General features: G+C 49.8%; 1 protein-coding gene across 3 annotated transcripts in view; it reads right to left on the bottom strand.

Moving 5' to 3' along the window:
- Positions 1–24,972, bottom strand: part of MPHOSPH9 (M-phase phosphoprotein 9) — a 692,762-nt gene that overhangs the window by 231,079 nt on the left and 436,711 nt on the right. For 2 of the 3 annotated variants that reach the window (XM_086942918.1, XM_086942919.1), the window contains exon 17: positions 19,641–19,778. In XM_086942918.1, the coding sequence (XP_086799044.1) occupies positions 19,641–19,778 (138 nt within the window). The remainder of the gene's footprint in view (positions 1–19,640; positions 19,779–24,972) is intronic. The other variant, XM_086942920.1, reaches the window with a different exon arrangement.

Here is a 24,972-nt window from a genome sequence, read left to right as displayed (position 1 = left end):
ATGTTTCTTCAGCACCTTAACAGCCTTAGGAGACAACAATTCTGCCTCACTTGCCCTTTTTTTGAAGCAATCATTTTGAGGGAGAAAGCACATTGCTCATCAGACAGAGGATTGTCCTTAGTTTTCAACTTCTGTAGCCACAGAACAAGACGTCCTTCTCTATCTCTTAAAGTCTTTTGAGAGAAAGTTCTACAAATTTTCTAGTCTCTCACCGGATATTCAGAGTGAAGGCAGTAGATACATTTCTTGTGGGAGTCATCGGAATAAAGTCTGAGTTTCCCACAAGAGTCACAATGCCTGAAGAGAGAACTTTTTAAAGAAGACATGCTGATCTGAGAAGGAGAAAAAAGTTAGTAGGCCAAAGAGTAAGTACAGAGCAGAGACTCTTCACATGGCGTGCAGTAGAAAATCTGAGAGCCTGGAGCCTCTGTGGGGAGGGTTCGGGTGGGTGCTGTCGCCTGATTGGCTGGAGTTTAAAATTCCTAATGACTAGGACAAGATATTAAAGGGAATTTTTTTCTCTATTAACTTTAATGTTAAAGTCATTACTTACTGCTTTCTATGTACCGTGGGACTCCCACTTCGATGAGGGTAAATGATTCAAGTATGTGAATCTATGAAAAATACCCCAATACTGGCTAATCTGTGGTTAGAAGTCTCTATTAGAAATGGCAGCACAGTCACTGGTCATGTCAAGACTCAAATGCTGTAGAGCACTCTGACAGCGCTGCAGCTGGTATGTGCTATAAAAAAGTGTAAATAAAGACAATTAGGAACACTAACAAATATACCAGAGGATGGCTGGGACCTTCGACCTGTTCCTGATTTCTGAAGCATTTTGATAGGGAATAGTGAAGTGGTGTGGGTGGTTACCAGACCATAAAAAGATGGGAGGTGAAACACAGCCTAGGTCACATGACAGTTGATCAGGCAAGAAGTCTAATACCTGCTTGAGCCACATACTCTTCTCAGCAATGTTTACAGCGGATTGGAAAACATGAGATTAAAGGGCCTGTGTGGTCCCCGAATTCCAAGTTAGTCTATGCCATGTGGGTATCACTAAAATAAAGTTTTAACTATTTACTGAATCTGACAAGTAAAGGACTAAGCAATTGTGATAGATTACCAAATTGATAAGGAGCTTCTTGTGTGAAGTGTGCATTGTTCTGCACAGAGTTTAAGCATTTCCAGAAAAAGAAAGGTTGTTGACCACATACCTAGGAGAAGACAGATGAAAAGCTTTAAGGGTGATAGAGGTTGATTTGGAAGTGGCACCAAGCATCTACTAGTAGCTGCTGTATGGAAATAAGGACCTCAGAAATAAGGGTGTAGCGGTAAGTGTCAATCATCAATCAGCTTCTGGAGGGTTGTACTACTTTTGACAAGATGAGGGGATTTGGGGTAGTCTTTTAGGGCATTGTTGCTAAATGCAATACTGCGCAAGATGCATGACTGCACTGGTCCTAAGAAGGGAATCTTGGATGTAGTTTTAAAAAATTTCTCAGCAGTAGTAATGTTGCTCATTTCACTATATTGTGCATTTGTTTGTGAATGGGAAGCAACAATAAAGCTGAGGACAGGAACACGTTTCCTTTTTGGGGGAATTTAACTCTCTGTGGTGCTGCAACATCCATATTTATTCTGAGATGGTTGGTTTTAATATTACAGGTCTAAAGGCAGTTCTTAAATAAAAACCAAGGTCACAACGCCGTAAAAGTGGCTAGGAGGCCATATGCGTTAGCTCGTAGGAATAGAATAAGTGCTCTTAATAGAGAAATGTGGCATAAACTTAAGGAGGCCCCCCAGCTCTAGAAACAGCGCAGCCTTCTAGAAAGTTGTTAACCATCCATTATTTAACAAGAGAATAGTACCGGATTTGGCCTAACTATACCTGCGCAAAAGTAGGTAGATCATTTTGGTCACATATAAGCGGCTTACAGCGATTTAATCCTACTGTCCCTTCGGTTAAAGAAACTGCTGTCTATTTCCAGTTGGAAGAGGTGAGGGATGGCACATCAGAATTAACACCTGGGAAGGCTCCGGGCCCAGACAAGGTTCCAGGCGACCTTTTTAAATCTGTGGGTCCCATTAATTACCCTTCATCTGAATGTGGCAGTATGAGGCCATATTCCCTAATCATGGAAGCAATCGGTTATAGTAGCTATTTTTCAAAAAGGGAACCGAGCCGATCCAGCGAGCTACCATCCAAAGTACAGGATGAACGTGCAAGTAAAAGTTATAAGTAGGCTCTTCCTATAGCGATTAATAGACTGGGCTAATAACAAGAATACCTTGTCAGAAAATCAATATGGGTTTAAACCAGGTCGAGGTACCATAGAACAAAACTTGACTTTATATCTTTTGGTCACTGAATACACAGTGACCAAAAGTATACATCTAGGCTTCGTGACCTCAGCACAGCTTTTGACACAGTGGTGAGATCTTAACTGTGTTCTGTGCTGATGGACATAGGTGTGGATGAGACCCTAGTGACGTTTTTGCATGATCTGCACACAGGGCTTGAAGCCTCAGTAAGATAAGGACCACTGGGGGAATGCACTGAGCACTGTAAGTTAGGGAAGGGGTTCCCACAGGGATTTATTTTAGCGCCTATGCTTTTTATTTTATACATTAATCAATTAGATACATTTTTATGGGAACATTGCAAAGAGGTGATGAAGGTTTGACACAGAATGGTCCCCGCACAGCTAATGGCCTACAACTTTTATTTTGCTGGTTTTATGAAAAATCTGGGACTAAAAATTCATTATTCTAAATCATACACTATGATAACGGGACCTAGAAATACTAAAACCAAAGCCTACGCAATAAGGGATCATGTTATATGAAAGGCAGATAAATTCTGCTACTTAGGAATTTTGCTAGATGAAAAATTGAGGCTGGAATCTCTTACTGAAAGCACACATTAAATCTTTTAATAGGGTCAACTTCCGTACTGATGCTTAGGCTATATCTAAAGTCTGTATTACACCTTCATCTTACAAAGTGTGTTCCAACTGTATCATTTGGTGCGGAGATCTGGGCAATAAGTTTTCTATAACTATACAAGTGGCTGAAAATAACTTCTTTAGAAAACTGTTATGAATTCCGCAGAATGACCTGCAGAAATATTGCATGATGAGATAGGTGCAGGTTTTATTGCTGATTATATACATTTGTGCCCTATACTTTTATGTCTTTCAATATAGGTCAAAAACGAGTTGGAATTCAACAGATTGATTCTAAGAGATTGCCTGAATATGGAACAAAGCCTGCGCATAACCTTGGTTAAGTTGTACAAAAACGGCACTGACAAATTTGGGTAAACCACATCTTATTTATTCTTCAGAGCTAATTTCTAAATCAGATATAGCATGGGTTAAGATAGCGTTTAAGGTACATACTCTGGAAATTAGAACCTTAGGTCCACAGCATAAACTTTGCTATACACATTATGTTATGGTAAAATCTAAGGAAAAAAATTTACTTTACCCAATACTGGATATGCCGGTTATGCAAAGAAGGTTTTTAAAATACTTTTGTCTGATTATGTTCCCTCAATTACTAGCGGGATGGCACAAGCTATCAGATCCCCCTCTTGAACATGCGACGCATCCTCTGCACTAGAAACTTTGCACATTGTTTTTAAATTGCCCTAAATGGGCCAACCTGCGACATGAATATATTTGTCAGTTACTCGTGCCTTTGAATTTAGAGCAAGCAAGACCAGCTCTTTTATAGCTGCAAATTTTAGATAATATTAAAGTATATTGGTATTTTTCTAGATTTTTAACAGGGGTGTATTTCGTTTGTGTATGATATTGTAATTTTGTTGATTTTTATGCTATGGTCATGAATGTATTGATGTTTTTACTTTATTTTTATGATTGCTAGTCGAAATAAAGAGCTAATGAATGAATTATTACAGGTTCAAGATCCTAAAGAAATTCATGTATTGTTCACAAGACAGTCTGCCATTACACTACAAAGAGAATTTCTGCCAAAAAGGTAACTGGAAAAAACCTGGAATGCTGCAAAGATCTGGTTCAAATCCCAGTCTGCAGAGATAGTACTTTCTCAGTGCTAGACCAATGAAGCTAGGATAGTGGAGTTGGGTATTCATAACACTGGTTGGTAGGGCTTTAAGTGAATTTAGTTAGAGGTTTTTAACTCTAAAAATAGAATGATTTACTTCATATTAAATTTGCAAGGTCCACTTAGCATTAGATGACAAACCATTTAGAGAAGGCTCTAGCATAAAATTCCAAAAGAACAAGTTACTTACCTTCGGTAACGATATATCTGTAAGAAACATTACTTAGTGTTAGATTCCTTACCTTAGAATATCCCCAGGCGTCAGTCTGGATCCGGAAACTTTTGCGTAGCAGTACCCCTGCGCGTCGGTAGGCGTCGTCTGCAGGCGTCCCCTGCGGCTCCGCGTCCGTCGTTGGCGTCGTGCGCCGTGATGACGTCGCTGGAGTATATAGACGCCGCCTCCGCGCGCTGACGTCAGTTCTTTGCACACAGCATTTCCGCGCCAGGAGACGCAGAGCCATGAGAGAACCAACACTGGTGCCATGTAAAAACTAGGGCCCTGAAAGGGATGACCTTAACCCTAGGTATCAGTTCGCAGAACGGGGAGGATGGGTGGGTTCGGTAAGGAATCTAACACTAACTAATGTTTCTTACAGATATATCGTTACCGAAGTTAAGTAACTTGTTCATCTGAAAGAAACACGTTAGTGTTAGATTCCTTACCTTAGAATACATACCCCAGCAATACCAACCCCGGTGGTGGGTCTGCGAACCAATACAAAACTACACCAGAAAGTCCTGGAGGACAGAACGGCCAAAGAAGCCATCCCTCCGGACTTGACTGTCCAGGCAGTAGTGCCTCGCAAAGGTGTGCAGCGAGGCCCACGTAGCCGCTTGGCAAATGTCCTGCAAGGGGACTCCCCGGCCCAGGGCAGTAGTAGCCGCCGTGGCCCGAGTGGAATGGGCCCTCAGCCCAACAGGAGGCTCCTTCCGAGCCAAAGAGTAGCACGCTTTGATGCAGAGGACGACCCATCGAGAGATGGTTCGTTTACAAACCGCCCGTCCCTTCTTCGCACCCACGTAGCCAACAAACAGTTGGTCATCCACCCGGAACTGGCGTGTGCGATCCATGTAGAATGAAAGCGCACGTTTTGGGTCCAGACGGTGGAGCCGCTCTTCATCCTTTGAAGGATGCGGAGGCGGGAAGAAGGAAGGGAGGGTGATGGACTGCCCGATGTGAAAGGCCGAAACAACCTTGGGCAGGAAAGAAGGTCTAGTCCTCAGAACCACCTTATCAGGATGAATGGACAGGAAAGGAGGCTGGACAGAAAGAGCCTGGAGCTCACTCACTCTCCTGGCAGAGGTGATGGCAACCAGGAAAGCCGTCTTTAAAGTCAGGAGACGGAGAGGACAAGAATGAAGGGGCTCAAAGGGAGCACACATCAGGAAGGTCAGAACCAGGTTCAAATCCCACTGAGGCATCACAAACGGAACAGGTGGAAACATGTGAGTGATGCCTTTTAAGAACCGAGTTACAATCGGGGATTTGAACAAAGAAGGCTGATCAGGAAGCCTCAAAAAGGCTGAAAGGGCAGAAAGGTAGCCCTTGATAGTGCCCAGAGCAGAGCCCTGCTGGGCAAGAGAAAGAAGAAACAGAAGAACCTCCGAAAGAGGGGCAGAGAGAGGATCCACAGCCTTTGCTGTGCACCATGCCACAAATCTGTTCCACCGACAGGCGTATACCGACTTAGTGGAGGGACGCCTGGCTGCCAGAATAACATCACAGACTTCAGGAGGCAAGTCAAATGGCCTCAACTGCCGCCGCTCAATCTCCAAGCATGGAGGTGGAGACTGGACAGGTTCGGGTGGAGGACCGTCCCCTGCTGCTGCGACAGAAGGTCCTCCTGAAGGGGCAGGCGGATCGGGGGACCGACTGACATGCTGAGTAGCTCGGGATACCAGTATCTTCGAGCCCAGTCCGGAGCCACAAGGATAACTTGGGCCCGGTCGCGCCTGATCTTCTTCAGCACTCTGGGCAGAAGTGGTATAGGCGGAAAGGCGTATAACAGACCGCAACTCCACTCGCGCCGAAAGGCGTCGCCGTGCGAGTGCCGTCTTGGAAACTCCAACGCGCAGAACTGATGACATTGCGCGTTCTCTTCTGTGGCGAATAGATCTAACCAAGGCTCTCCCCATTGCAGAAAGATGCCTTGCGCCACGTCCGAGTTCAGACGCCATTCGTGATCCATCGAGCACCGACGGCTGAGTTCGTCCGCCCTGGCGTTCAGAGAACCTGCCAGGTGTTGAACCGTCAGAGTCACGCCCTGACGTTCCAGCCATTGCCAGAGGCGCAGAGCCTCCTGGCAAAGGGTCCACGACCCCACTCCGCCCTGTTTGTTGCAGTACCACATGGCGGTGGTGTTGTCGGTGAACACCTGCACTATACTCCCGTTGACAAAGGGGAGGAATGCCTTCAGTGCCAGACGAATCGCCCACAGCTCCAACAGGTTGATATGGAGCCGGGACTCCGCCGGAGACCAGATGCCTCTGATCTCTGCCTCTCCCAAGTGGCCACCCCAGCCCTGGAGGGACGCGTCCGTCACGACAACGTGCTCCGGTTGGGGAAGGGAGAGGGACTTGCCCCTGACCCAATCGCGGTCCGTAAGCCACCACTGCAGTTGTCTCGCAGTGCCCTCCGAGATCAAGACGTGGTCGGACAAGTTGCCCTGATGCTGGGCCCACTGAAACTTCAGGTCCCACTGCAGAGCCCGCATCCGCCACCGGGCGTGATGCACCAGAAGGATGCAGGAAGCCATCAGTCCCAGCAGCCGCAACGTCAACCTGACCGAAACCCGGGATAGCGGCTGAAAGATGGGAATCAAAGCCTGAATATCCCGAACCCGCCGTTCCGGAGGATAAACCCGAAACTGCGCCGAGTCCAGAACCGCTCCGATGAAAAGGAGCTTTTGAGAGGGACACAGGTGTGATTTCGGCACATTGATGGAGAACCCCAGGTCGTGCAAGAGGTCTGCCGTCATCTGAAGGTGGTGGACGACTGTCTGGGGCGAGCCCGCCTTCAACAACCAGTCGTCTAGGTAGGGGAAGACTGAAACCCCTAACCTGCGCAGATGGGCTGCGACCACCGCCATCACCTTTGTGAACACCCGTGGGGCGCTGGTAAGGCCGAAGGGGAGCACGATAAACTGAAAGTGCTCCAGGCCTACCGTGAACCGCAGGTAACGCCGGTGGGCCGGCAGGACGGGGATGTGAAAATAGGCGTCCTGCAAGTCCAACGCTACCATCCAGTCTTGCGGGTCTAGAGCAGCCAAGACCCGAGCTAACGTCAACATCTTGAACTTCTCCTTCCGGAGGAAGCCGTTGACGTTCCTTAGATCCAAGATAGGACGTAGGCCCCCCTTGTCCTTCTTGGGCACCAGAAAGTAGTGGGAATAGCAACCACGCCCTACTTCTGGCCCAGGAACGCGCTCGATGGCCCCCTTGGCCAAGAGGGCCGGAACTTCCTCCTGCAGAAGTGTCAAGTGGTCCCCCGACACACGGTGGTTCTGCGGTGGCATGGCTGGAGGAGAGGTCTCGAAGGGGAGGGAGTAGCCCCTTCGGACAATTTGCAGCACCCACCTGTCCGAAGTGATCGTGCGCCAGTGAGCGTGGTGATGGCGAACCCTGCCACCCACTGGCGTCACATGGGGCCGAAAGCACGGACTAGGAGGATTTTGGGGTAGATGCCGCGGGGGAGGGTGTGGTCTGACCCCGCCGTTGTCCCCGACCGCCACCACGGCGGTTTCCACGGCCGCCACCGCGTTGAAAGGATTGTTGCGGCGCTTGGCTGGCAGCACGTGTGGGGGCACCCCTTCCTTGGCCACGAAAGGAGCGAAACGAACCCGGTTGCTGACGCTGGGTCGAGAGACCCAAGGACTTGGCCGTGACCCTGGAGTCCTTGAAGCGTTCCAGCGCGTGGTCCGCCTTGTCACCGAACAGGTGACAGCCATCAAACGGCATGTCCATCAATGTACTTTGGACATCTGCCGAAAAATTGGCGGATCTCAGCCAGGCGTGGCGACGAATCGCCACCGTCATTGACATAGCTCTGCCTAGCGAGTCGGTCGTATCAAGACCACACCGTATCGAATATTTCGCTGCATCTCGGCCCTCAGCCACAGCCTGACCGAGTTTTGCCCGCACCTCCATGGGGCATTCTGGCAGCAGTTCCGCGACCGTATCCCACACAGAGTGGGTGTAGCGGCCCAAGAGGCAGGCGGTGTTGCAAGACCGCAGGCCCAAACTAATGGACGAGAAGACCTTCTTGCCAAATTGGTCATACCTCTTGGATTCCCGGTCGGGAGGGGCCGACGGGAATGCGGACTGGGAGGTCGAGGCCTGGATCACCAGACTCTCAGGAGTGGGGTGGGAAGACAGGAACTTGGGGTCGTCCGGACAAGGACGGTGGCGCCTGGCCACGTTCCGATCGACAGGCGCACCTGAAGCGGGCCTGGACCACGTGCCCAACAGAACGTCCGACAAGGCTTCATTAAACGGCAGCAGTGGCTCCTGTGGGCATGACTGCGGTTTGAAGACCTCGGTGAGGATGTTAGGCCTCACGGCCGCGACGGGGAGCTCAAGGTGTAAGGCCTTGGCAGCCCTCATCAGCACCACAGAATATGCAGCTCCCTCCACCGATGCCACGGAAGGAGGAGAGATCAAACCAGGGTTAGGAGAGTCGTCCAGACCACTGGCATCCCCCAAGTCACCTGTCCAGTCCGGGTCATACTGGCACTCGCGTGACAGAGGGTCCTCGGACCCCTCCCAACCTTCACCGAACTCTTCATCTTCTCCGTATTCGGAGTCAACGATGTAGACCGGCTCCTCGGGGTTCATGGGCCCCATCGGCGCCGGGACCGGCGTCGAGCGACGCCCGTCCGGCCCCGCGTCCGGCGTCGGTGAAGGTAAGGGGACGGCGCCGCCCGGAGCCGGCGCCGGAGCCCCAGTGCCGCCCGAAGCCGGCACCGAGGAACCGGCGTCGCGGAGGCGGAGCCGCGGGCAACCCCGATGGAATCGGCGCCGGGTTGGATGGGCGTCCATCCGGCGTCGACCCCGAAGGCCCTAGCGGCGCCGGGATCGGCGCCGCCGGAATCGGAGCATCCGACGGCGTCGAGGTAGGGTCAGCAGAACCGCTAGGGCCCCCGGACGGGTTCACTGGGCCCGTAGGCGCCGTGGAACCCGCCGGAGGAGACAGGGCCCTCATGGCCATGAGGAACGCCTCTATCTCCTCAGGCGTCGCACCGTGCCCTGGGACCTGAGGGTATGGGGCAGGCCGCGCCGGCGACTCTCGCGGAGCCGCGGGGTTGGGGTCACCCGAACCCCCAGCCGCATCGGGGGGAGTCGGGGGTACGATGACGACGCCCCGACCTCTTGTGTTTCTTACCTGACGAGGATGACGAGTGGTGTCTACTTCCGGAACGCTCGGCGCGGCCCCGCGACCGCTCCCTTGAACGCTCTCTCGACCTCCGGCCGGACCGGGACCGCTCCCGGTCCCGACGTGGGGCCGACACCCAGAGCTCCAGTAGCTTGCGGGACCGCTCCCGTCTAGCTTTGCTGGTGAGGGCCCGGCAGTCGACGCAGGAGTCCACGTCGTGGTCGGGGCCCAGACACCGGAGACAGAGGCGGTGATGGTCTGTGACCGACATCGTGCGCTCACAGTCATCACAGTGCTTGAACCCAGGCATCCTAACAGGCACAAAGTGATAACAACTCGAAAAAACTTGGTCAAAGACCGGAGTACTGCTCTTCAGATCTGCGTCCACTGGCGCGGAAAAAAGAAGAACGGACGTCAGCGCGCGGAGGCGGCGTCTATATACTCCAGCGACGTCATCACGGCGCACGACGCCAACGACGGACGCGGAGCCGCAGGGGACGCCTGCAGACGACGCCTACCGACGCGCAGGGGTACTGCTACGCAAAAGTTTCCGGATTCAGACTGACGCCTGGGGATATTCTAAGGTAAGGAATCTAACACTAACGTGTTTCTTTCAGATCTACAGTTACAAAGAAATATCAGAACTATGATCTGCAAACTGAATACATAAGTGTCTGGGACCACCAAAGGAGGGCGCTAAGGGCTTCTCCCAATTGCCATTTAAGATTGAAACATAAATTGTATGACGATCATTCATATTCAATTAAACAATAAAGAGAGTAAGGGAATAGATTCCCAAAGGTGAACGGAGAGTACTCCTAGTCCCCTGGGTATCAATATCAAACAAACATAAGAGGAGTACCATCAGAAACTGCTTAGTAAAAGCGGTCTGAGTGGGATGACTATGGAAAGAAGAGAGTCCTTCTTTTATTTATAAAACCCCTCACTCACCAACCTGGTTGGTGACATGCTTTATCATCACCTAAAGATACCTCTGCATTCATCATCCCCCCCGGCCCATGGAGAAGAGAACCCCAGGTGTCCCTAATACTCAGAGCATCGCATGCCTTGAACCCCAGTTTGTTCCATGCAGACTGGCTTCCTAGCCGGAACCTGAAGCCTCTTTACAGTGACCGGTCCCTATTGAAACGCATTGGGCTCCCGAAGCCGATTTGCACAATGCACCAGGCCACCCTGGTGCGGTACTGCTGGTGCTACCTGGAACCTTGCCCACCACTCACCTTAACTCCTGGAGATTGGTCCTGTAAGTCGATGTACTGTACCTATTTGCAGAACTTATTCTCCCTTCCATGGGATAACATTGCAGAACTCAGGAATTGCTGTCTTCACTTATTGAACTGAAAAGAATTTATATTTGAAAATGTACTTACCTGAACGATTTTTCTCCGACGCCTAAACATATATAAAAATACTTGCTATTTGTATAATTTGGTGTGGATCACCTACTTGAGTCGTGTTGTCATTTATTAATCATTGTGTGTATATACAAATGTCTTGCACTCCTCTGTGTTAAGCCTAGGGCTGCTCGACCACACTACCCCCTAACAGAGCACTTTAGTGATTGCATAGCAAGGCCTGCCCACTCAAAAGGGAACCCCTTGACTCTTTACACAGTATATAAACGTTTTGATATATCATATAAAGAGCCAGCTTCCTAGAGTCAGCGATTAAATCTGCAAATATTTTTATTATTTTATAATTGCACTGAGTAGAACGTTATAGCCATTCCCAACATCATTTTCTAATTTCCCCTCCATAAAGAAATATTTATCTTGAGCATGCACGATTCTTGCTTCATCTACTGGTCTTTGATAAAAAAAACAAAAAAACTTCAGTCAATGCCTAATTGTCGTGGGGATGCACATCTAGCACAAAGTTACATCAAAATCACAGTAGATCTATGTTTATTAGTAAAAATGTGAAATGTAAAATATTTCATTGGCATTAATAATGAAAAATGGCCATTGCTGAAATTGTGGCTCTTGTAGAAGATCATATCATCAATGAAATCATGTGTGATGTCATCTGTGATTTTCTGTAAAGCATTATGTGGGAGTTAATATAGCTAGCTATAACAGGCAGATTTCAGTGTAGGGTGTGAGCTTCTTTCAGGCCCTCACCCAACTGTGCACCCATCAAATCACAGCACCAAGCTAGGCCCAATGGTTGGTTTACACCCGGCTCCCATTGCCTTTAATGATGGGATTTGTGGGTTGTTGCCTTTGGCTCGAGGTATATGCCTAAGCCCACTGGCCATGGCCTTTAAATTTACCATGCACCAAACTACCCTGCCTAGAAAGCCAGCTAGACGTGGCTCTGTCATGCCAGCTGGCCATAGGAAATGTAACAAGCATTGAAAATGCAATAGGTCTCGCCTTTGATTAAGTTAAAGCCATTTGCTTTGCTAATGGTATTGTATAGCAAAGCAAATGGCTTTAACTTAATGAAAGGCGAGACCTATTGCATTTTAATGCTTGTTTTGAATTTCAATCACCTCAAGAAAGGGGAAGATCTATGCAAATGGCTGGAAACGACCCCAAGGAAGGTGGGTGATGTCAATGCATGGTTTGAGAACAGTGAAGCTGGAGGTCCGCAAACAACAAGTGTGTCTGTTCTTTCTGCGATTGTGGCCTCACTTCCCTTGACAAAGGGCCACTGGTGTGAGAGTTGTTTGTTGGATGCTTAATGTACATAGCTATTTGATAGGTATTTCGAAAGCTCAACAATTACCTGGAGGTGTCTAGGCGCTAAAAACCGCAGTACAGAGTGGTCTTACATACTTTTTAAACTCACAATACCTCCAACGATGTTTGATTTTGAACATCTCTCCCTCTAGCTTCCTTATCTTAAATCCATGCTAAGCACACACCCTAATAAGCCTCATACAGGGCATAACATGTCTGCGATTGCTGAATGTCTCTGATAGCAGTTGATCATGGAAAAAGTCTTGTTAAAAGTGATTCTTCCTTTATGTTATAACAATATAATCTGAGAATTTGTTTGGAATTCACTGCAGTGGGCAAACAGAGATCAGCTGCAGCCTTGATTCTTGGGTGAAATCCTGAATAAAGGTCTTTTGGGAACTATGCGCCATACATGTTTTTACATTAATGCAGCTGTTTTTGAGCATAGTGCTAGTTTGTTCTTTTTATTCCGTTTTTATTCACAATAGCATTAAAACGTTTTCTTTTATGTTTAATTGACCTGAAATTTGTTAAGAAGCTCAACGCCATCAATTTTTTTTAAAAAAGTGTCTTAAACCGGAACTGGGGGAAAACTTTGGAGTTGAATGGGACGTCACTGACAAACTGCTGTAGGGGTGCCTAAGAGGGTTGCATATGAAATATCACAGCTTCGCTGAGTGTAGAAATGATAAACACCACATGTGGAGATTACTCCAGCAATTAAAACCTCACAGCCTCAGTTTTCTGGCGTGAAATATGTGGTTAGTGGATGGTTTAGAGGTGATTTCATCTACTGGGATGTTGAAATGACATAGCAGCTTGAATGAATGTGTGACAGTGAAGGGGGAATTCGATATTAATGTGATAGCCACAAGGTGATACAGCTGTGCTGCGTAAATACTCTGAGTGAGGTAGCTGGATGAGGCAAGCAGCAATGAAAAAGGGTGCTGCAGTTGAAGTAAAAAAATACATGCTATCAACAACAGAGACGGCCTGCAAACACAAGCACTGCTGCAACAAAAAAGAACGAGCCTGGCTCGAACTTTTAGTGTCTCGTCCACCTATAATGAAAGGTCATCCTAAAAGTCAAACCTGACACTTTTTATCCATTATGCTTGCTCTAAAAGTCGTGTTTAGTTTAAAAACGTTGATTTTTTTTCCTTTTACCCTGGTAGCATCACAATTCTTCCTGAAGTTAAACACACACTTCCCAGCGCATTCCTTACCACTCTGAGCCTCCCCTGTAGGACTGCCTGGAAGTCATTTTGGAGTGCTGAGCGCAATTTATCAGAGACAAAAAAGCATCGAAAAATAAAATAACGCCTCTCTGACGTCTCCAGAACCGGGCGGTTTTAAAGCTTCTATAGGGTAATATCAACTCAAGGCAAAATAAGCAAAGCAAGTGATCGTGACTAATGGCAACGGAATCAAAATGACTTATTAATGTGCAGCGCTTCAGTTTGCCCAGTGCAGCTTCAAATACCTGTGAATGCGCATATATAGGAGGTCGAAGGACCAGCTGGACGGTAATATTTCTAGAGCCATCGCAGGTCTCCGTGGCAGCATCAGCTTTTGGACCTCACTCCCCCTGTCAGTTATGGGCCGCATTGCGATAGCAAAGATGGTAATGCTACCACGCTTGCTGTACTACTTTGTGAATCTGCCTATATGCATCCCGCACCGTACCTTTGAGTCCATTAAGTCCTTACTGATTACCCTTATATGGGGGCCGGGCAGAAGACGGCTCAGCCTGCGTAAATTACAACTTAGCACTTCCCAGGGGGGACTCGGGGCCCCCGACTTCCAAGGTTATTTTTACGCAAGTCAATTCCAATGGTTGTCTTATTGGCTGGCCGGGAAGAATCTCCACGAGATCTGATGGACAACAGACCAACTTGGCCGGGGTGACCTGCACACCTTACTGCTACCTAAGAGTAAACTCCCACGAGAATGCCAGCCGCTGCTCCGTACTGCCCTTCTTTGTTGGAAGAAGGCACTGGCTTACACGTCTACGGTCCTACCATATGCAGATAATATCCCCCTTACTAGATATCCCGACACCACAGGGAAGACTCAACAAACACGCCATACAGGACTGGACAGCGAATGGGATTGAGGGGGTGGGTAGTTTCTTCGGGGACAACCTACTGTTGGACCATCGCTCTTTCGTACAGGCGACCGGGACTTCGGACAGACATTACTTACTGCACGCCACGGTCTCTCATTTCTTTAGGACGACTTGGGCGCCACAACGCAGCCAACCACAGCAACACGAACTAGTGCACCTAGTACACTATATGGGGGCAGGCAGCCACTTGGTAAGATGGCTGTACACGGGGATCAGAACTCATGCTGCATTATCCTTGGACACTCTGCGAGAGACCTGGTCACAGGACACAGGAGAGGATTTTACTGATCAGACCTGGCGGGTGGCCCTGACACACAAAGAGGGTTTCCCGGAATGTGAAATTCAAATACATTCAAGCCATGGTACTCCACAGGGCTTACCTCACCCCGGAGAGGATTCACAAAATGTTTCCCAACGCCTCCCATCAGTGCCCGCGATGTAGGGCGGATGGGGCAGGCCTCCTACATATGCTTTGGTCGTGCCCACAGCTGGGCGGCTACTGGAGAGAGGTCTGCCGGACGATGAGAGGTGTCTCAGATACAGGTGAAGGAGAGTGCACTGTATTGCCTAGTGGGAGCCCGGCCTCGCCCCAAACCCTTAAAACCCAAACTGCGATTTGTGGACTTAGCTTTCCTGCTGGCGATCAGGAAGATTACAATGCAGTGGAAGTCCCCGAGAGCGCCCAGGGTAGAGACATGGAGGGCAGACGTGGTGAAATGGGGTAGGGCAGAATGTGTTGCCCTTAGAAAGGAGGAAGAAGGTGGGAGGCGAAAAATCCCGATGGCACTAGATTGGGAAGTTATGCTACTAGAATTAGATAGTATAGATCGACCCATGTCCAAGGACAACTGAGCACACCGAGACCCTGAGGGAGTAATACAGTATATTTTGGACACTGAGGCGGGACGGAGGTGGCCACACAGAGCTTATTATACATGATCCTGGCAGAAAGTGGTCAACGCTGGGGAGCTGAGACAGAACAGTTAGGAGGAAATGTACACCTGAGTTGGCTGGGTGGGGGAGGGATAGTTGGGGTGGGTATAAGGAAATGTTCTGATATTAATGGAGACCTCTAATACTACACACGAATTTGTATGGAAAAGCACTGGAGGACGAGTCTCCACCCTTTATTTTGGGACTGGGAGTAAATTGAAAAACGTGATGTGTATGTCTGCTGATAATACTGTATACGTATGTGGAGAATATACATTCACGAATAAAGTTTTTCCCCCCAAAAAAATGAGGAGGAGGAGCTACGTAAGCAAGATGGCTGCTTAAGCTCCTGGCCGACCTCCGTAACCCGCCACGATATCCTGTACGCTATCCTGACTTTACGCCCAGCCTCTGTGTGCATGAACTGATCCACATTCCGATGGTGAAATCCGGATACTTTTATCGGCTTGTTTGACGAAGTTCCATCGAGTTGAAGTTTGCGGCCTACTCCAGCGGTGAAGCCGGGGCCTGGAGTACTTTCACAGCCGGGCTGTAGTGCAACAACATCCGCCAGGAGGATTGGGCTGGGTCCGGTCAACCGGAGTGGAGGCCTTAATTCAGCCCGAAATTGACAGCGATCGTTTTCATCGCTCAGCATCGACCGAGGGGTGGGTCAGCTTGCTGCCGGCTGCGAGTGGGGGCCCCATCCCGCGACCCCGTTTCACGGTCTCCGGGGTTTGGTGGTTCGGGGTCTCTGGCCTGCGGCCTTCGCCGGGTTGACCGCGGTTGCGGACGAAGACTGGTCACCCATCGCAAATTGCACTTTCGTGGTCCTGCCTGTTCCCCCCGAGGATGCCAAATTCACCCGGGGAGGTGATTGTGACCGATGTCGGGCATGAAACTATGAATCGAGCGGTGCATGAGCCATCACTGAAGTCGATACTGGCAGAACTTTGGTCATTTCGCTCACATGTGGATACTTTGGTGAGCAAATTAGACACGCGCTTATCCGCGATGCTCCGGACGTAACCGGGCCTGGCCCTATCGTTGGAACCGGAATCTACAGCCATTCAGACCGCGGCCATTTTGATTCCGTGCGAGAGCCCCGTGAGGAAACAGGCATTGGAACCATCGGATGGTCCCCTGGGAGATTGTGTTCCAGAGGATGTCATGATCTTGCTGAACCTTCCACCACCGCCGGCTTTGGAGATACATCAGACGCGCCCCCCCCCCCCGGAGACTTTTGTTTGTGAATCTCTATTTCCTTTGTGGTCATCTTCTCCTTTCCTGGTGACGCTGCGACTCCTGTGCAAGACACATTGGAACTGTTCAACTAGGAGGGAGAGGCCGTCTGTGTCTACAGTTCCTGTGGACTCACTGCCTGCCGGTAGCCATGGACTGCTTTCTGATGACTCTCTGCCTCTTTATTGCTTCTTCTTGTGCCTTTGGGTCTCGCTGGGAGAGGTTCGCGTTCTGGTTTGGAAGGGCCAAGGTTGAGATCGACTGGGTCGGGAATGGCTGGCATGGCGGTTATACTTGTAATTGTTTGCTCTGAGAGGCTGGGCGGTGTCACACGGTACCCTCTATTTTCATTTATATTGTTGTTTTAAACTTGTCTTTATAATGATAGGGGGTGGCTGTCTCGGGCGGGGGGTCTAAAGGGGCCGGGAGCCCACACGGAAATGCCCTCCTCCGTTTCTTCTCCTACCTTTGGGGTTTTAGTTATTAGGGGCGACAGGCACGCTGCTAGTGGGGTCAGGCTATAGCCATTTGCAGGGGTGCAGGGTGGGGGGTTGGAGGGGGGTTTCTTATTTTGCCTTTTTTATTTTCTATGGCCTTTCTATCTTTCTTCCTTTCCCCTTTTAAGGATCAGTATAGCTATGAATCAACTAGACTCTTATTGTGTGCTCGTATTTGGTGCTGATGCTCTTATGATATCCTGACTTTTGGGTGGGCGGGCTCTGAGTGCCGGAGCAATATGGAATGTGAATTTTGTTATCTTTCGTAAAGGCCTCAATGCTCTGGTGCCACTTTTCTATTATAGTGGTTATTTCATGCAAATCCTGTTTTTACCCTGTCCCTCGCATTCTTTTTCATTGTATAGCACCTGATCCTCTCGCATAAAATATAAAATGAAACCTGTCTCATCCTGGAACCCATTTGTGCATTCCTAAATACAATTCTTATCCTGAATCGCTGCCGGACCTCGGGATTGTCGGCTGATGAGCCGTTTTGTACGGTGATATTGGAGATTTTAATTTTCTTAGCGGCCGGCCCCCGCGGTTGTAGGCCCATACTTGTATTTTTATTGAATGCTACAATAAAGGTTTTAAAAAAAAAAATGTGCAGCGCTTCCTGCTGCATGGGCTGTGTGCCAGTCACCCGGACGCAGAGCAAAGACTAACAGTAACAACGTTACAAAAGTGCAAACCTGAAATAAAAGACTTAAATGAAGATCTCATGCGAAGTATGCAGCAAAGGAACTGCAGTTTAAACAACTTTCCCCTAACATCTGTACAGGGCTTGACACAAAATGTGCACCGTAAAACTCACCGCCTCTAGGCGCTTGGGGTCACTGAGAGCATAGGAAGCAGGAGCGACAAACGAGATGTGCCTTGAAACTTCCCACGCAACAACGCTCAGACAGAAGCAATGTGTGCATAAAACGCCTTGAAGCCCAGGGCTCCCACTCGTCCTTCCGTGCTTTGCGTGTGGCTGCTGCCACTACATAATTAAGATTAGAGCCATTCGCCCACATTAGTACTGTGAAAATGCACATTAGTATCCAACCTGCACATGTATCAGAGGTCCGAGCCGATTCCTGCTTTCCATCTGCAGGACTCTGAGAAAAAAGTTGGAAACTACCATGCGCAAAAGCAGCATTGCAGCCGGTGTGCCTTTTTCAGCGCACTAGGGCAGGGGGAAAGGCAAGAAAATGATTGATCCATATTCGGAAACGTAAACACACGCTCGTCTCATCAGGATGCAGCAAGGTTAATCAGAAGAGATTTCCGCGAGTGTGAACGCTGAAATGAGTGCGAAGCCCGGGAGTGGGAGCGAGAGAAGGAGAGAGCGTGTTTTATGTCTCCAGGTGTGCTGGGTGTATGGCAGGCCGAGTCTGCATGGTACGCTCAGCAGCTGCGGCACTGGTGGTGTACACCGAGGCTGGGTGGTGGTATGGGAGAGGACGGTGGGGACAACGACACAGAAGTGCACCGCGGAGCCCAGTGCAATGAACAAAAGAAAAAATAATTATGAGAGAGATACGCTTACCGTCATGGCGGCAGAGAATAAACAAGCTTACAAAAAAAAAGTGCGGCAAGCTGATAATATACCTACTGTGTCACGCCGCGGGTAAGAGATCCAAACCCGCTGGGCGAGGCTAAAAGGAGACAGGGTGTCGCCCTGGGAGGTTTCACGCAGTGGAACAATCCACCTAGAGCGATTGGGTAGTAGAGTGGGAAGGGGGCGGGATTAGGGTAGGTTATTTAGGGAAGTCGGTGGGCGGGAATGACGTCACTGGGCGAAGGTGGGAGGTTTGTGGCGTAGTTGTTAGTTCCACTCACCTTTTTCTCTTTTTTAATTTTATTTTTCTTTATTTTTTTTTAATAAAAGAAAAAAATAAATACTAATCTTGTTTAAGACAGTTTACAGTTTTATCCTTTCCTTGTTTATGAGTTTGTTAGGCGTTGTGTGGGGGGGGTCTGGATAGTCTAGAGCGGGCTTATCCTTTCCCTCTGGGGGTGGGGGGAGGGTAGGAGAAAAATGGTTATGGAAATATAATGAGGAGAGAAAGAAAATGTTGGGATTTTACAGTATTGGGGGGTTTTATTGATAGGTTTGTTGGGAATGTGTTTTGGTTCTAGATTTATTATGGAAAATGTTTGGGGAAAAATGTATCAATGTGTGTTCTTTCTCTCGTAATAAGTTCAAGTAAAGGATTATCTGTTTTGACTGTCTTAAATAAAAGTGACCTTTTTTGCTATTAAATATTAAAGTGTGGATTGTTCTTATTGCGCGATGACATGCCTTGCATGCAATTATTACACTGCTTTCAACATAATTTGTGATGCCAAATGACGCGCACAAATCAAAGCTGAAAGTGGAGCTAGAACAAGGCTTCTGGAATCGTATCGATTCCAAGAAGCCTCGTAAAACGAGAGCAGAGCATGCACTGTTTACGTCACGAGACCTAAAAAAGGGTTGCATTTCCACTGACAGCAAATGTGTTTAAAAGACCAATTTGTTTTAACCTTGGTAACATGATTTGGTGTGAAGAATAGTGCAACGTTTTTACTTAATTTACCCACCACTATAGTATCAATCACGGCGAGCTTGAGAGATCGCTGCAGAACTCGCCCTTCTTCAACATAGAGTCTATTTAAGAATGCTTTCCAAGAGGCCTCACCTGTTTGGTAGGTAGGTATCCTGTAGTTTGTTGTCAAAAATACTCGGATCATTCTCCAAGGGCTGCCCTGTAAAGGGTGAACATTCTGAGCCTGGCACCAACCACTTTCGTCTGCTAACATCAGTGTTTCGCAACCTGCTAAGGAAGTAAAATGCTTAAGTATGAACCAGATAAATGTTTTTTCAAATTGTCATTTACTCCATAAATAACTCAAAAAATAAAAGTAGGATAAGTTCTATACCTTAAAGAAAGGCAAACCAGTGAAGAGGATTTTGAGGGGAGGAGTGCAATTGAGTGAACAAGAGAGACAGACAGAACCAGCTGGGGAGGAAGATGAGAGATAAAGACATAGGGGACAACAGGTCGGGAAACAGAATGAGAAGATTGAGAGAGGAAGGTAGAGTGAGTGTGCCGTGCAAAAGTGAAACAGTAAGGTAAAGGAGAGAGACTGAGTGAAGAAAAGACTAAAAGAGGGAAAATGGGGAGAGGGAGTGTATGAAGGAAGGAATGCAAGGTAAAGACAGCACAAGGAAGAGGAAGAAAGAGGTGTCCTTTTAATTAGCAAAGAACAGAACAGCATAAGCTATCCTGACATCTTAAGCAAATGGATAACAGTCTGCTATTTTTGAAAGACATTAAGCATCAATGGGGTAACCTGGTGTTCCTCAGATCCTGGCTGTCATAGTACATAAACATAAGTGGTTCTGTCAGATAAGAGCTGTTGTCTATAACGAAAATCAATAGGTGCACAAATGGCTAATTCATATGAGGAAATAAATCAAAAGATTTTGAATTTATTTCCTCATAATTAATCGTATAAGCATTTGTGCAACTATTGAGGTTGGTAACTGACAACGAATTGTATCCAACAGAACCACTTTTATCTACTTTTTTTTAAAAGCCAGGCAGTGGTTAGGAGCGGACACTGTACATCCTAGAGAGGATCGAAGGGATGATTAGGTAGCACTAGCAATTTCTTGCAACCGTCTGAGTGGCAATCAATCAATCAGTCATTTGTTAAGCGCACTACATACCCGCAAGGGTCTCAAGGCGCTGGGGTGGAGGGGGGAAATAGGCGAGGGGGAGGGGCGCTACTGATCGAACAGCCAGGTCCTTTAGTATCCTCCTGAAGGTCAGCAGGTCTGGGGTCTGTCGTAGGCTCAGTGGGAGGGTGTTCCATGTCTTGGTGGCGAGTGGGAGAAGGATCTCCCGCCGGTGGTGGTTCTTCGGATGCGTGGGACGGTGGCGAGTGAGAGGTCGGCAGAGCGTAGCTGCCGGTTGGGAGTGTAGAAGGAGAGCGGTCTGTTGAGGTAAGCTGGGCTGGTCTTGTGGAGTGCCTTGTGTGCGTGGATGAGGAGCTTGAAGGATATCCTCTTGTTGACGGGGAGCCAGTGCAGGTTTCTCAGGTGGGGGGTGATGTGGCCGTGTTGTGGTACATCGAGAATCAGTCGTGCCGAGGCGTTTTGGATGCGTTGGAGTCAATTGATGAGCTTGGCCGGGGCTCCCGCGTAGAGGGCGTTTCCATAGTCGAGTCTGCTGCTGACGAGGGCCTGGGTGACTGTCTTTCTTGTATCTGTCGGGATCCATCTGTAGATCTTGCAGAGCATACGGAGGGTGTTGAAGCAGGAGGAGGAGACGGCTTTGACTTGCTTTGTCATTGAGAGAGTTGAGTCGAGGATGATTCCCGGGTTGCGTGCGTGGTTGGTGGGGGTCGAGGCTGCCCCCAGTTCCATTGGCCACCAGGAGTCGTCCCAGGCTGACTGGTTGGAGCCGAGGATGAGGACCTCTATCTTGCCGGAGTTCAGCTTCAGACGGCTGATCTTCATCCAGTCGGCGACGGCCTTCATTCCTTCATGGAGGTTGGCTTTGGCGGTGATGGGGTCCTTGGTGAGGGAGAGGATCAGTTGAGTGTCTTCAACGTAGGAGATTATGTTGAGGTCGTGCTGTCGGGCGACATGTGCGAGCGGGCCATGTAAATGTTTAACAGTGTCTGGCTGAGGGAGGATCCTTGGGGTACGCCGCAGATGATATCGGAGGCTTCGGAACGGAACGGGGAGAGGCGGACGCTCTGGGTTCTGCCGGAGAGGAAGGAGGTGGTCCATTCCAGAGCCTTGTCTCGGATCCCTGCGGCGTGGAGGCGTGCGCGTAGTGTGCGGTGGTGGCAGACGGTGTCCAAGGCGGCGGAGAGGTCTAGGAGGATGAGTGCTGCAGTCTAGCAGGGTCCTGATGTCGTCGGTGGCGGCGATGAGGGCGGTCTCAGTGATGTGGTTACTGTGGAACCCTAAATGGGAAGGGTCCAGGATTCTGTTCTCTTCGAGGTATCGGGTTAGCTGTCTGTTAACGATTTTCTCGATGACTTTGGCTGGGAAGGGGAGCAGAGAGATGGGTCGGAAGTCCTTGAGGTCTCTTGGGTCCGCCTTGGGTTTTTTGAGTAGGGCGTTGATCTCGTCGTGTTTCCTGCTCTCTGGGAAGGTCGCGTTCTCAAGGGAGAGATTGATGACGTTGCGTAGGTGGGGTGCGATGGAGCTGCTTGCTTTGTTGAAGACGTGGTGTGGGAATGGGTCTGACGGAGAGCCGGAGTGGATTGTGCTCATGGTCTTGATGGGGTCATCGAAGATCAAGCTGGTCCAGGCTAACAAGGGGACGTGGTCGATGGTGTGCGGAGGGTCTGTTGTGTTGTTGTCTGTTGGAGCTGTCTGGGTGTTGAAGCGGTCATGGAGGTCTGCTATCTTGCGGTGGAAGAAGGTTGCGAGGGAGTCGCACAGGGCTTGCGAAGGCGGGATGTCGTTGGTGTTAGAGAGTTCCTTCACGATGTTGAAGAGCTCCTTGCTGTCGTGTGCGTTGTTGTAGAGGCGGTCTTTGAAGGAGGTCTTCATGGCAGCCCTGATGAGGTGGTGGTGTTTGCGGATGGCGTCCTTGTGTGCTGCGTGGCTGTCCGGAGTTTGTTCACTGTGCCATTTGTTCTCTAGTTTCCGGCAGGCTTGCCTGGAATCTAGGCGTTCTGGGGTGAACCAGCTAGCCCTCTTGCTGGGGTCTCTGTGGGGGGGTTTCTTCAGCGGGGCGAGGGTGCTGGCGCAGCTCGATCCGGCGTCTGAGGTTGTGGGCAGCGACGTCGGTGTTCGGGGATAGGCTGAGAGCGAGGTTTGCATGTAGTTGGCCTTCGGTGATTTTGCTCCAGCGGTGGCGGGGGATCTGTTGGGTGCGGTGGTATGTTTCTGAAATGTGAAGTGGATGCAGCGGTGGCCGGCCCAGAGGAGTTTGGTGGTGTGGCTGACTGAGACGTGCGGGCTTGAGAAGAAGACGGGGTCGAGCGTGTGGCCCTTGTGACGAGTTGCCTCAGTCCGAGGTTGGCGAGGTTGTCGATCAGGGTGGTGGAGTTGCTGTCGTTCTCAATGTGAAAGTTTAGGTCACCGTGGAGGATGTAGTCGGTGGAGGTCAGGGCGTGCGTGCTGATGAAGTCGGCGATGGAGTTGTTGAACTGGGGGCAGGGTCCGGGGGTCTGTAGACGAGGGTGCCTCTGAGGGTGGAGTTGGGGTCAGTGTGGATCTGGAAATGCATGTGTTCGGCGGTGCTGAGCGCATCGTTGGTGCTAGTCGAGACCCTGATGCTGTTCTTGTGGACGATGGCGATTCCTCCTCCGACTCCGTTGGTGCGGTTTCTGCGGGTGATCTTGTAGCCGTCTGGGATGGCTATGGAGATGTCGGGTGCGGAGGAGTTGTTCAACCAGGCCTCTGTCAGGAAGGCGACGTCCGGGAAGGTTGTGTTGAGCAGGTCCCAGAGCTTGACGGCGTGTTTGCGTGCGGAGCGGGTGTTCAGTAGTATGCATCGGAGGTGGTTCAGGTCTTTCTTGGCGGGTGGTTTGTCGTCTCTGTGGCTGGTGTAGCTGCAGTTCCGACAGGTGAAAGGACCGTGTGCGTGTTTTGGGGCGGCCTTGAAGCAGTTGTGGGTCCGTCTGGGGTTGAGAGCGTGCAGAGTGCTGGCGTCGTAGTAGCGGCGGTCGTCGTGGCGGGGGCCAGAGGTTCTGGAGCTGGGCGCAGTCCAGTCGCGGACGGGCACAGACGGGCTTGCCACGCGCCAGCGGCGCGACCGCGCAGCGGCCGCATCATGTATGGGGAGGTGGGAGTGAGGAGCAGCCGGGAGGCGAAGCCAGCGAATGGGCAGTCAGGGGGGCGGAGCCGCAGGGGACGCAGCGGCGTGGGCGGTGAGGGGCGACAAAGGAAACAGAAGGCAAAAGGGCACAACAATTGAGGGGGAAACGAGTGGCAGAGAGGGCAGAAAGGTCACAAAAGGGCAAAAAGGTCACAAGAATATATGGGGAAACAAGTGGCACGGAAGGCAAAAAGCTCACAAGAAGGGCAAAAAGGTCACAAAAAACGGGGGGAAACGAGTGGCACAGAAGGCAGAAAGGTCCAAATAAAGAGCAGAAAGGTCACAAAAAACGGGGGGAAACGAGTGGCACAGAGGGCACAAAGGTCACAAGGGCAGAAAGGTCACAGAAATGCAGGGGAAGCTAAGCAACAGAAGGCAAAAACGGGCAGAGAAACACGAGGGCCGCAAGGGGAGCAGAAGGAAAAACCGGGCAGAGAGACACGATGGCAGCGAGGGGAACAGAGAAAGAGAACTGGCACAGACCACGTACAGGCAGCAGGGGAGACGACAATAGCAGTCACATACACAACAATGAAAATGCAGTCACTACAACGGGAGCAATGAAAGCAAATGCCGGCAATACAATTGATGAGCAAACCTACGGCTTACCGCTGGCCACCAGGGATGAGGCGCAGGTGGTAGCCTGCGGGTGGAGGAGGGCCTCGAACTTCCTCAGCAGTGGCAGGGACACACAGGCGGTGTTGTGCGGAGGGGGAGCGACCTACCTGGAAGGGTCAAGAGTCGCTCTCCTCACCGCGCAGCAACCGGCCTATATGGGGAGGTGGGAGGGAGGAGCAGCAGGTTGGAGGTGGAAGGTAGGGGCAGTGAATTGGCAGTAAGGGCCGGGTCGCAGGGGACGCAGCGGCGAGGGTTGACGAAGGAAACGGAAGGCAAGGGCACAACAATTGAGGGGGAAACGAGTGGCACAGAAGGCAGAAAGGTCACAAAAAGGGCAAAAGGTCACAAATATACAGGGGGAAACGAGTGGCACAGAAGGCTAAAAGGTCCCAAGAAAGGGCAGAAAGGTCACAAAAAAACGGGGGCAAACGAGTGGCATAGAGGCTGAAAGGTCCCAAGAAAGGTCACAAAAAACAGAGGGAAACGAGTGGCACAGAGGCTGAAAGGTCTCAAGAAAGGGCAGAAAAGGTCACAAAAAAACAGGGGAAACGAGTGGCGCAGAGGC

This window comes from Lissotriton vulgaris, chromosome 11, assembly GCF_964263255.1.
Source record: "Lissotriton vulgaris chromosome 11, aLisVul1.2, whole genome shotgun sequence".
Classification (NCBI taxonomy): domain Eukaryota; kingdom Metazoa; phylum Chordata; class Amphibia; order Caudata; family Salamandridae; genus Lissotriton; species Lissotriton vulgaris.
This window is presented reverse-complemented; position numbering and strand designations above follow the sequence as displayed.